This window comes from Coffea arabica, chromosome 1c (assembly GCF_036785885.1).
Source record: "Coffea arabica cultivar ET-39 chromosome 1c, Coffea Arabica ET-39 HiFi, whole genome shotgun sequence".
Taxonomy (NCBI): Eukaryota; Viridiplantae; Streptophyta; class Magnoliopsida; order Gentianales; family Rubiaceae; genus Coffea; species Coffea arabica.
In genome coordinates, this window is record NC_092310.1 from 40,823,793 (window position 1) to 40,836,948 (window position 13,156).

General features: G+C 42.9%; 1 protein-coding gene across 1 annotated transcript; it reads left to right on the forward strand.

Moving 5' to 3' along the window:
* Positions 1-1,791: 1,791 nt before the first annotated feature.
* On the forward strand, positions 1,792-5,624 carry LOC140005304 (uncharacterized). Its single transcript, XM_072046111.1, has 6 exons — positions 1,792-2,471; positions 2,610-2,693; positions 2,738-3,028; positions 3,158-3,932; positions 4,208-4,504; positions 5,073-5,624. Exons 1-6 carry the CDS (start codon positions 1,792-1,794, stop codon positions 5,622-5,624), a joined length of 2,679 nt encoding a protein of 892 aa, XP_071902212.1.
* Positions 5,625-13,156: the final 7,532 nt, after the last annotated feature.

Here is a 13,156-nt window from a genome sequence, read left to right on the forward strand (position 1 = left end):
AAAGGCAGTAATTGGGATGGGCATCTCGAAACCAGCCCTGGGTTCCCTTGGCACACACAGAGGAGAACCAGCGCTGGTTCTTTCGAAGTAGGACATGTCTGCTCTAGTAGCCCCCTATGGTAACGTTCTGATAGATAGATTTGCCTTCAGCAGGCCTCCAATGGAGAAAATTCAATCCTTCTTTATCTCCTTAGGCCTAAAGGGTTCTTGTGAAGTTGAATTACTAGACCCCAAACACGTTCTTATCCGGCCTTCCCTGGCAGATGATTACACAAGACTTTTAGTCCGCCGCACTTGGTTCGTGCAGAATTCACCAATGACGCTTTCGAAGTGGACGCTAGATTTCAAGGTTAACCAAGAATCCTCGATAGTGCCGATATGGGTGTCGTTCCCAGGGTTGCCGCTGCCTCTCTTCGAGCAGCAGTATCTTCTGAAACTTTGGTCGTTGCTTGGCAGACCACTGAAGGTGGATTCGGCGACTTTATCTCTCAAGCGACCGTCGGTGGCGCGCATCTTGATCGAGGTTAACGTGGCTAAACGACCAATCCGGAGAATTTGGATCGGAGATGAGGAAGCAGGACAATGGCAGAAGACTGAGTATGAAACATGGCCAGAATATTGTCCTTTCTGCGAGAGAATTGGCCATATGGAAACTGACTGCTACTCAAAGAACCCATCTTTAAAGCCGTCTCGAAAGTTAGAACAGAGGGCTACCGCTAGCCTGGTCTACGTCCCCAAGACGCAACCTGATAAGGGCAAAGAGATTCACGATGTTGAACAGCAGAGTGCCGTGGCAGCACCGGTGGTGCAGCAGGACCAGGTGATAGACTCTTTGGATCCAGAGAGGGGAGGGCCAGCAGATGGCCCCTCCCATGCACTCATGGTACCATCTCGGCCCCAGCAGGTTCAGACGGACGTAGAGGGAATAGCCAAGGAACTACCTGAACTTTCTATACATGACCAGTAGCGCCAAGGGGCGTTTCCGTATCCAGGCCCCAAGGTCGGTGTGCGGCAGCAGGTCCATGATGTTGCAGCCACCTTTTTGGGTGAGGAGCACTGCTATGCGGGGGACAGCACGACTCTGCCAGCGGAGAACGGAGACTATGCTCAAACACCAAAGGGCTGCCGGACGCTGGTAGCAACGAACCCCACGCTCTCCAACTCGTTTGCAATTCTGGGGGACTTGAGGGAAGAGCAGCCAGGAGTGAAGATTGCGCTGTCTCAATCAGCACCCCTCTCGCCACCGTCATCACAAAGGAACGCACCCCACTACGCAGGTGCAAGTCGGTGGGCTGCTTGAAGGCGGCCAAGTTCTCGGTAGAGAATCCTCAGCAACTTAAGCATGGTTTGCCAGACCAGCTGAAACTTGAAACGATGATCGACCCACAGTTACCGCATCATGCAGTTTTTGACGCGAAGGACGTGGAGCTGCTCAGTAGACTTGCAAAAAAATCTGGACGCCCGATCAATTACAACAAGAAACTTCACCAGTTTCTCTCTCAAGTTAAGTCCTCTTTACTTCCTCATGATTAATTCCATTAATTTTCTTGTGTGGAATATACGGGGTGTCACCAGGGCTGACTCGCAACGCTTTCTTTATAAGTTATGCACGCAAAATGGCATTCGGGTATTGATTCTGCTGGAGCCCATGGCAAACGCAGATTTATTACCATCTCTGTGTCGCCGCATGCATTTTTCCAATACGCAATCGTTTCTGGACAGTAAACTTTGGGTATTTTGGAGTGATGAATTGTCGTTAGTTCCCTATGAGCTGGGGATCAGTTGGTTCACATGGTGATCTCATGGGTTGGTTTTACTTTGCAATTCTCGGCAACCTATGCCAAATGCACGAGGGTGGGTAGGAGGGTTCTGTGGCAAGCAATGAAGGAGGTTAAAGAGTGCTATTCAAGCCCCTGGCTAATCACGGGAGACTTTAATGTGATCTCCAATATAAACAAGCGATCTGGTGGCGGCCCCCCAAATGATCGTAATATGGAGGAGTTTAATGAAGCCATAACTGATTGTGGTCTCTCGGAGGTCGCCTTCGACGGGCCAATTTTCACTTGGACGAACGGCAGAGTATGGCAGCGGCTTGACAGGGCATTGGCAAATGAGGGGTGGATGGAGATTTTTGAAATCACCAAGGTATCTCACTTGGTCCGCGGTAGATCAGACCATACTCCGCTTCTAATAAAATACGGCGGGAGCGGAGGGAGGAGCTCAGCGTTTCGCTTTTTAAACGTCTGGACTAAACATTCGAGCTTCAGAGACGTTGTAAATGAAGCTTGGCAAGTCCCTGTTAGTATGGGGGGAATGCTGGGTTTTCACCAACGCCTATTGAACGTCAAAGGCCGCCTTCGCGAATGGAACAGACGGTCCTTTGGCAATATCTTCCAAGCAGTGCTCGACGCGGAAGAGATGCTACGGGTTCGTCAGGGGGAGTATGATGCAACCCGGGATGCCTCGCCCGAGTACGGTTAGGGGAGGCTTTGGCAAAACATGCGCAGGCACTGTCCATAGAATGCGAGTATTGGAAGCCAAAATCGAGCGTTAAGTGGCTTTAGCAGGGAGATGCAAACACTGAATTTTTCCATTCGGTTGTTAAGCAGCGGTGGAGCATTAACTTCATCTCGCGGATTAAGGATGATGCAGGATGGTGGATGGAGGATGAGGAGGCTATTAAGGGCTCAGTGGTCTGCTTCTTCGAGTAGTTGTTTACATCTGAGCGTGAGGGCAGGGCCACCCCAGTCATGGAGTTTTCGTTGCCAACTTTGACCCCAGAAGATAACGATGATTTGCAGCGATTGCCGTCGCTGGCTGAACTACAAGAGGCAATCTCCGCCATGGCAAGGGACAGTGCTCGGGGGCCGGACGGGTTCGGAGCGGCTTTCTATCAAGAGTGTTGGGCGATAATTCACAAGGAATTGCTCGAGGCGGTTCAGGAATTCTTTAGAGAAGCCCCCCAACCTAAGGGGTTCTCTAGTGCGCTGATAGTCCTAATTCCAAAGGTGGCCGGGGCATCTAATTGGCAAGAATTCAGGCCCATTAGCTTGTGTAATTTAAACTCGAAGATCATCTCAAAAGTTTTAATGAATAGGCTCACCCGTTTACTCCCGAAACTAGTATAGCCCTGGCAAGCGGGGTTCGTCCCTGGCAGGAGCATCGCTGACAACATCCTTCTCGCGCAGGAACTAGTCTTGGATCTTGATAGGAGAGTGAAGTGCCCAAACTTAATGCTGAAATTGGACATGGAGAAGGCTTATGACAGGGTCGAGTGGAGGTTTCTCATTTTTATGCTTCGTCGTTTTGGTTTCCATGAAAAGGTGGTGGACTTGATATTCAGAACTCTGTCGAATAACTGGTTCTCGGTTTTGGTCAATGGAACCCCAACGGGCTTCTTCAAGTCAACGAGAGGAGTTCGTCAGGGTGATCTCCTCTCCCCTGCTCTGTTTGTGCTGGTCGCAGAATTTCTAGGTGGGGGCCTGTATCACTTATTCTGCCTGGATAAGAGTCGATTCTTTGTCTCTTCGGGATCACAAGTTCCTTACCTTGACTTCGCAGATGACATACTAATATTCACCCGTTGCTCGGAGGGTAATTTAGATGCTTTGAAGGAATTTCTAGAGTCCTATCAGGCATATTCAGGGCAGAAAGTTAATGCGAGCAAAAGTGCTTTTATCATGGCCAACCGGGCAACGGGCGAGCAGCGGGACTTGGTGGCCTCGAAGTTGCAGTTTCAGCAGCTATGCCTCCCTTTCACTTATCTAGGGAGTCTTATCTCAAGAGGTAGGGAGAGATGCATCTTGCTCGACGCTATTGTGTCACGGATGCGAGACCGGTTGTGCCACTGGAGCTCAAGGCTTCTTTCATCGGGGGGTAAACTTATACTATTGCGTCATGTCCTCACGTCTATGCCCATGTATCTTCTACAGGTGCTGAAACCGCCGAGAGGGATTTTGACCAAGTTAAGTAGGATTTGTAATAGCTTCTTATGGGATAAAGATGCTAGGACCACGGGCATACATTGGATGTCTTGGGAGAAAGTCTGCTATCCCACGGAAGAAGGCGGGCTGGGTTTCCGTTCGTTCGAAGACATGTGTACGGCTTTCGCTTGTAAATTATAGTGGCACCTGCGGAAAGCTGACTCGGCCTGGATGGAATTCATGCACTCCAAGTACATCAAGGCTGTCATCCTCTCCATGCCCAGGCGGCTAAACCTTCCCCTTTGTGGAGATGGCTAGAGAGAGTCAGAGGCATTGTCGAGCAAAACATTAGGTGGTGCGTCAACAAAGGTTTTGTGGATTTTTGGTATGATCGATGGCTCGGGGACTCCCTACTGGCAGAGCTGCTCTTCCTTAGAGACCCGCCCCATATGCTTCTAGCAGAATTCTATGGTGGCGGGGGTTGGAGGATCAATCACTTAAGGAGATGGATACCTAACCACTTGGTCCAGCAAGTACAGGACGTAATGCTACACCCTGAGCAGAGGGATTGTATGATTTGGGTATGTTCATCCTCGGGTGAATTTTCAACTGCATCGGCTTGGGACTTTATTCACCAGAGATAGGATCCGTCGCTGGTAGATGACCTCCTTTGGAGCACTGTTGTACCGCTTAAGATGTCCTTCTTTGCATGGAAAGTACTGCGTAATTTGGTGCCGGTGGACATTAATTTGAAACGAAGGGGGATATCGCTAGCATCACGGTGCTCATGTTGCCTATCGCATGTGGAAACCTTGTGCCATCTTTTCGCTACGGGGCCGGTAGCAGCGGCTGTCTGGGAGTTTTTCCAAAGGAGGTTTGGCATCCTGGAGGCCCAACCATCCTCGCTGCCTGCAAGGGTGTTGTGGTGTTTTAGTTCGGCTTCCCCACCATCGAGGGGGCACATCAGGACGGTAGTCCCGGTATTAATACTCTGGTTTTTATGGAAATCTAGGAACAGCGCCTGGTTTGACGGAGCCTATTTTGGAGCGGGGCAGGGTGGTTGTATTGATTGACGATTTTGTAGAATAGCTAGGGGTGGCAAAAAAGCTCTCGAGGTGTCATTTTCGTGGTGATTACGATGACAAATAGGCTCGGCTGGGAGTCCAAGTGACACGGAGGACAGAGGTAGTTGTGGTCTCCTGGAAACGGCCACCAAGGTCTAGTGTCAAGTTGAACACAGACGCCAGTGTTGTCCTTGATCAGGCGTACGGAGGCGGCTTACTAAGGGACTCGAACGGACGTGTAATTTTTACGTTCCACAAGGAGCTAGGAAAGATGGATGTGTTAGAGTCGGAAGGCTTGGCATTGCTGCACGGACTTCGCTTATGTGCTGGGGTGGTGACAGGCCCTTTATTGGTGGAGGTTGATTCAGAGAGCCTGGTTCGCATGCTGCATTCGAGTGGTGTCGCCAAGTGGCCACTCTACACTATGCTAAGGAGAATAAGAAGCCTGTTGGATTCACTATCGGCCTCCATTTCACACGTGGTACGAGAGGCAAACGCGGCGGCAGATAAGCTGGCAGGATTGCGGTCAGCGCTATACTGCACTTCATATTCTCAACTTCCGAGGTCGGTCAGGACGGCAGTTTTGTTAAATAGCAGGGAGTTCCCCTTTCCACGATGCCGTAGTATAGAGGGTTAGCGCCCTAGTATCGGCTCAATTACTCTATCTGCTACTTCCCACCTCTTTTATCCAAATAAATTAGAGGCTGGCATCCCCACCCCTTCGAGGGGGTTTGGCCAAAAAAAAAAAAAAGGAGACTCAAACTTGCAACCTCACTCTGGTACCAATTGTTAGGATCAAGCTCTTACTACTATATTAAAAGTAATTGCTATTAGTGAATGCATAATTTTATTTTCTTAACCATCATAACAATGCAAAGCACCGTACAATACTCGGTCAGCATAAAGGGTTGCAAATCCCATGAATGCCATAGGTTGAGTGGCTAGTCCATTACTAGTTACATTTTCTAAAGTCAAAAAATTATGCTGACCATAAAGGTCAATAGTTGAGGATATCATTATCCCTACCAATGGGGTTAAGGAAGGAAAGCATCTAAAATTGAATATGGAAATCGACATCTCCCATCCATTCTGTGACGCCCCCACTTCTCCCTAAGGCGAATCGAAGGGTATCCGCGAGATGCCTGTCCAACTCTCGCCAGGACTCAAACAATTCTATTCAAACTTATTACCAATCTACACAACACAAGTAAATAACTTAAATATAGTAAATGTGGAAGCGTTCAATCTTAACAATAGTCATCCGTTATCCGATCCGCACGTCGGGTGTTCAAAGTACATCATAAATTCCAAATATACATCACGCCCCAAATGTTACATTTCAATTCCAGAAGTATAACCCAAAACCAAGGCATAGTCAAAATATAATAGAAATTCTAAATAAAAGTACATCAGGAGGGTTTCTCCAATACATCTCTGAGTTCAATCCTGTTAAGGAAAACAAATCTACAGGGTGAGCAAAACGCTCGTGAGGCCAAGAATACACATGCAAGCACGTAGTCTAGATAACAGTCCCAAATAACAGTTTAAGAGATAATTACAAGTAATTAATAAAGCCAGTGAAATTAAACAGAAGTAATTCAAGTATATAGTAGCTCTCAGGAGCTAAATTCTACTTGCTGTGTCGATGACATTCGTATACCTCCCCGCGGTGACACTCCGTCAATCGGGTCGGTATTTCCAATCCATAGAACTCCACTAACTTTCCATCTGTCCACCGTACACCGCTCCGGACTCGCACGATATTTATAAGGCGATACTCCATGAGTATACCAAGTAAGATCACTCAATAGATCAAACTTATCATGTGAATCTCATGGCTCACCGAGGTTCCCGACCAATCCCATGCCGGCTCGAGTTCCAAGGTCGGCCTATGAGTTTGGGCATCCCCCATGTATATGTAAATGTCGAGGAGATTCACTCCAACGATGTATACACTCATAGCATACCAAGTCATGTATACAAGTATTTGACAGGTCCAAACATGTAATTCAGGATATGTAAGTCTAGCAAACCAGGCCAAGCATGAATCAATTATTTCAAATGAGTACGAGTGCGATAAAGTACACACTCGACTCCATTTTATCAAAATCAGGTAGATTAAGCAAGACAAACATGTATCAAGTACATAGGAGTTCAAGTAAACATGCACTTGACACTCACCAAGTAGTAAATAGTTTCAACCGAAATTTAAGCGTTCACTGTGGGATCCTCTTGAGGGTCCTCGTGTGCGCTTGAGCAAATAATAGTGAAGTATCACTCATATATCCCAATTATCAAGGAAGATTGTACACTAGTACAATCTAAGAAAATTTCATGAAAACGAACCTCAACTACTCGTAAATCGGGGTTTAAATGGAGTTTCTTAAAGTACACAGGTAATCGAGTTTTCTTTTTGGAAAATCAAGTATAAAACGTTCAAGAAATATTGAAGGAATAAGGAGTACTTGAAAACTCCATTCCCTTGGAATTTGAAAACACATCAGGTTTGATACGATACTTTGAAAAATCGTATCTCACATTCTACATGTCAAAAATTGGAAAACTTGGTGCCATTGGAAACCTCTTTGAAAGTACTAAAAGTTCTTAGAAAGCACTTTTCCATAATTCTAAAGGGAAGATACTAAAAAATGAGCTCAAAATTACTATTTTCGGGCATTTAAGGTTGTGTCGGGGTTGGTTTTTCGCTAACTTTGGAAATCCGGTAAAATTCACACATTCCGAACTAGCCTCTGAAATTTGTAGCTCAATTAAAGTTGCAAGTAATGCTTATAACTAAATAAGCGGATCAAGAATCAGAGTTTCGAGCACTGAGATACGGCAGCTCAAAATTTGGGAAAATTCGAAACTGCTGGACAAATTTCCAGATTTGCGTTTCCGAATTTGGGACTTTAGTTAGGTATCCAAATGGACTTGGATTGGTACAAAATTTGGCAGTCTAATACTCCTATATAAAGGGTATCCCTCTATCAAAATTCATGGAAAAAAAATGCTTTCGAAAAGGTAGTCAACCATCCAACCAAAGTTTCGAAAAATCCCTAAGGCAAAACTGCCTTGAGTTTTTCGTTCTTCATTTCCAACATTTGGCTCAAAAAATCTTTCAACCTTGGTTCGTTTGTGTAGGAAAAGCCTAAGAAACATTCATGGTACATTTGGTAAGTGTTTATCTCCAAGAAATTCAATTGACAAGTTCACACCAAGTCAAATATCAAATCTGCCTAGAATTTAGGGTTTTCAAGAATAGGGCAGGTTTCGTATTTTGGTCACAAATCACTCAATTCAGCTCTGAATTGAGAATGGTTGGTGGCATTGGAAAACACATTCGTAAAGATTCAATTTCTTAGAGAAATCGTTTTGAAATTCAGCATACAACTAGCTCAAATTTGAGCCTCAAGTTGCAGCCTTAGAACTTCGTTCTAGGAAAACGGAGAAACCGAACAGTCACCTTTAAATGGTTGGTACGGCCTGATCGGATGGAATCTGGGGTTGTATTTTATACCGTTGGAAAGCTGGGAATGTCTAGTTTCAAATGCCACTAACGGTACTCGATTTCGATGTCGGAGTACAGAGTTATGGATGAAACAAGCGAGCTGTTTGAGCATTACGGGAACAGTTTTCTAGATTTACTAGCTTCACGAAATTAATCCATTTGACCAACCAAACCTCAATATTTTTCAATGAAATTTTATACACCATCTATACAATATATATACATCATATACCAGCCATTAAATCCCCAAAATTCCACAGAAATAGGTACATTCAAAGCAGGGGCAGAATCGAAACTTTTTACCCCATGCACTCCTTGAAGTTTATACTAATAATACACCATTAATCTACCATTTTGAGCACTAAATCAATATTAAATCCATCATCAAGCATGATATCAGCCCTCAAGACCAAGGTGAGAGTTCATAGAGCCCACCCATTTCATTTTACACCATAAACAAGCTAACCAATGACATACTGGAGCTTAATCATGCAATATAACGTCCACAAGATAAGATTCTCTGAGTTGATCATTATGTACTTCCTTGGTGTGCAAATACCAGAAATTTCGGCCCCTCTTTTGTCCAAGAAAAATTGTGAAAGCTCCCTTCCTTTATAGCTTAAGATGATCCTCTAGTATAGAGTTAAGTGTTCTCCAATTTTTGTGTAAATTGGGTGAGTTTTTTGTGAGGTTTTGTGAAGAAGAAATGAAGAGCAATGGAGTCTTAAGAGAGGAGGGTGGTGGCCAGCAGTTTTTGATGAGGAAGAGAGAAGGAAACTGATTTTTTTTGAAGTTTCTTAGAGAAGCTTAATGAATGGTAGCTTGTGTGTACAAAAGTCAACTTTGAATAGTGTAGCGCGCGTTTCGTGCTCAATTCTTTTTCCGTTCGTTTCACTAGTGCACTAAACCTCTAGTACACTTATATTCATACAAATATTATTCAGTATTAATTGTACCAAAATAAGGGTCTAAAGCCCCTCAATTAAAATCGCGCGTGTGAAAACGCGTATTACCAATTTAAGCGCGATAACGCGAAACTTTCGAGAAATCCCTATAACGATTGTGCTACTAACTATCACTTGAGAAATTAAACATAAAATTATCTATTTTAGGACCATTGTATAAGTCTCCAATTTTTCAAACTTATTGTACTCTCAATCGGTTAAAATTTTCCAAACGCGTTTTCACTTTTTCACTAAACAAGTTTCTAAAAAAAATAATTTTTGAAACGAGACACTTTTAAAATATATCGAAACTATAACACCATGCATTTAAGTCTAATAAGGTTAGAAAATATTATTCGTGGCAAAAATTCAAAAAAATAAATAATTTAGCCAAAAATAGGGATTTAAGAATAATAGTTTTTTTTTAGTTCTCACATCCTCTCCCCCTTAAGAGAATTTCGTTCTCGAAATTTTACCTTGATTGGCAAACAAGTATGGATACTTCTCTCTGATCATTTCTTCAACTTCCCATGTTGCTTCCTCAATTCCGTGGTTCCTCCAAAAAACTTTTACTAGTGGTATCTGCTTGTTCCTCAATTCCTTCACCTTTCGATCCAGAAGTTTCACTGGTTTCTCCTCATAGGTCAAAATCTCATCAATCTCAACATTTTCCGATCGTATGACGTGAGAAGGGTCTGGATGGTACTTCTTAAGCATAGATACATGAAACACATTATGGATTCAAGATAAATTTAGCGGTAATTCCAACTTATAGGCTACACTCCCCACACGTTGGATAATCTTGCAAGGCCCTACAAAATTCGGCTGTAATTTCTTTCATTTTCCAAATATCAAGCTTGCTTTCAAAGGTGTAATCTTGAGAAATACCAAATCTCCAACAGTAAACTCCAAATCCTTTCTCCGATTATCGGCATAACTCTTTTGGCGGCTTTGGGCGGTCTGAATTCTTTGGCGTATCAACCTTACTTTCTCATTAGTTTCTTCAATCCAAAATACTGTGGTCGGGTCTAAGATTTTTCGTTCACCTATTTCGTCCCAACAAATTGAAAACCTACATTTCCGACCATAAAGTGCCTCATACGGAGCCATCTGAATAGAAGAGTGGAAACTATTGTTGTAGGCAAATTTCACTAAAATGAAAAACTTACTCAAACTCTCTCCAAAATCCAAACACAAGTCCTTAACATGTCCTTAAGAGTTTGAATTGTCCTCTCATACTGTCCATCAGTCTGGGGATAATAAGTGGTACTAAAATTCAATTTAATCCCCAATACCTCTTACATCTTTTGCCAGAACCTCGAAACAAATCACAGATCCCTGTCGGACACGATACTTACAGGTATTCCATGCAACCTAATGATCTCATCCAAATACAACTTGGTCAGTTTTTCTAACGGGTATTTCATATTAATCGATAGAAAATGGGCCGATTTGGTTAATCTATCCACTATAACCCAAATAGCATCATGGCTTCTTTGTTTCCTTGGCAATTCTGATACAAAATTCATGCTAATATTTTTCCATTTCCACTCAGGTATCTCCAAGGGTTGTAAAAGTCCCGACGGTTTCTGATATTCGGCCTTAACCTGTTGGCAAACTAAGCATGTTTGGATAAATTGAGCAATCTCCTTCTTCATATTCTCCCACCAATAAAGACTCTTCAAGTTCTGGTACATTTTATTCCCTCCAGGATGTACCGTAAACTTCGATCGGTGTGTCTCTTCCAAAATTTTCTTCTTAAGTCCTTTATCCTTTGGCACTACTATTCGATTCCGAAATCTCAATATTCCATTTGATTTCAAATTAAAATCTGTCTTGTCTCCCATTTTAACCTTTTCCACCAACTTTTACACTTCAATGTTCTTTTCTTGAGTTTTCGTAATGCGTTCCAACAAAGTGGAATTTACTACAATATTTCCCAAAATGACCTACCTCGGTTCCAGTTGAGGATTCCAATAACTAATTTCTTCTAACAACTGAAATTCCTTAACCATCAATCTAATTACTTGCACTTGACAGCTCAAAACATCGGCCACTACATTGGCATTCCCGGAAAGATATTTAATCGTACAATCATAGTTCTCCAGAAATTTCATCCATCTACGTTGTCTCAAATTCAGCTCCTTTTGATAAAATAAATATTTAAGGCTTTTGTGGTCTGTAAAAACCGCATATGTCACCCCGTACAGATAATGCCTCCATTTCTTCAAAGCAAACACCACAACTGCTAACTCTAAATCATGAGTCGGGTAATTCCCTTCATGCGGTTTCAATTTTCTAGAGGCATATGCTATCACTCTGTCATTTTGCATTAGAACATACCCCAATCCTTTCTTAGAAGCATCCGTGTAAACCACAAAACTATTCTGTCCACTTGGTAGAGCTAATACAGGTGCTCTTGTCAATCGTCTTTTCAACTCCTAAAAACTTTTCTCACACTTAGGACTCCATAGAAACTTCCCATTTTTCTTGGTCAATTTAGTCATGGGTCCAGCAATTTTTGAAAAATTTTGGATGAATCTCCGGTAATACCCTGCCAATCTTATAAAATTTCGAACTTTCATTGGATTTTCCGGTCCTTTTCACTTTGAAACAGCTTCAACCTTAGCTGGATCCACTTTAATCCCATCCTTAGAGATTATATGCCCTAAGAAAGTCACTTCTTTTAACCAGAATTCACACTTGTTAAACTTAGCATATAATTGGTGTTCCCTCAAAATTTGTAAAACAATCCTCAGGTGTTTTTTATGCTCTTTCACATTCTTAGAATACACCAAAATATCATCAATGAACACTGCCACAAATTGATCCAAACAAGACGTAAAAATCCTATGCATTAAATCCATGAAAACGGTAGGTGCATTTGTTAACCCAAATGGCATCACGGCAAACTCAAAATGCCTATACCTCGAGTTAAAAGCAGTTTTGGGTATATTCTTCTCCAAAATCCTCAATTGATAGTAGCCCTGTCTCAAATTCAACTTCAAGAATACTACCGCCCCTTGCAATTGGTCAAATAAGTCATCAATATGGGGCAACGGGTATTTATTCTTAATTGTAACATCATTCAAGCATCGGTAGTCTATACACAGTCTCAAACTTCCGTCCTTCTTCTTAACAAACAAAATTCGGGCTCCTCAAGGCGAATCACTTTCCCGTATAAAATTCCGTTCTAACAAGTCTTGTAGTTGCAATTTCAACTCCTTCAATTCGGTTGGGGCCATTCGATATGGCGTCTTAGAAATAGGGGCTACTCCAAGAGTTACATCGATCTTAAAAGCTATTTCCCGTTCCGGGGGTAGGGACTCCAATTCTTTAGGAAAAACATCGAAAAATTCTTTCACTACAGGCATGTCTTCCAAATTCACCTTATCACTAGGGGTGTTGATAAGGAAAATCACATATCCTTGAACTCCTTTACTTAACAATTTTCTAGCCCGGATCCCTGAGATAAGTGCAGACGAAACTAATTTACCCCTTACATCCAGTTTCAGGGTTGCTTCTCCTGGAATACGCAACTCTATAATTTTCGTCCTACAGTTTAATTGAGTATTATAACAGGCTAATCAATCCATCCCCAAGATTACATCATATCCCTTAATTGTCAAACCTATCAAATCAGCCAATAATTTTCGTTCCTCAATCCAGATTTCACAATCTCTATACACCAAGTTAGCAATTAGACTTTGATCTCCA

Coding starts and splice junctions, on each gene's coding strand:
- LOC140005304 (XM_072046111.1), top strand. CDS start 1,792: ATGGTGATCTCATGGGTTGGTTTTACTTTGCAATTCTCGGCAACCTAT. Junction 2,694..2,737: donor AGGCTATTAAGGGCTCAGTG/GTCTGCTTCTTC, acceptor GCGTGAGGGCAG/GGCCACCCCAGTCATGGAGT. Junction 3,029..3,157: donor GTGGCCGGGGCATCTAATTG/GCAAGAATTCAG, acceptor CGTCCCTGGCAG/GAGCATCGCTGACAACATCC.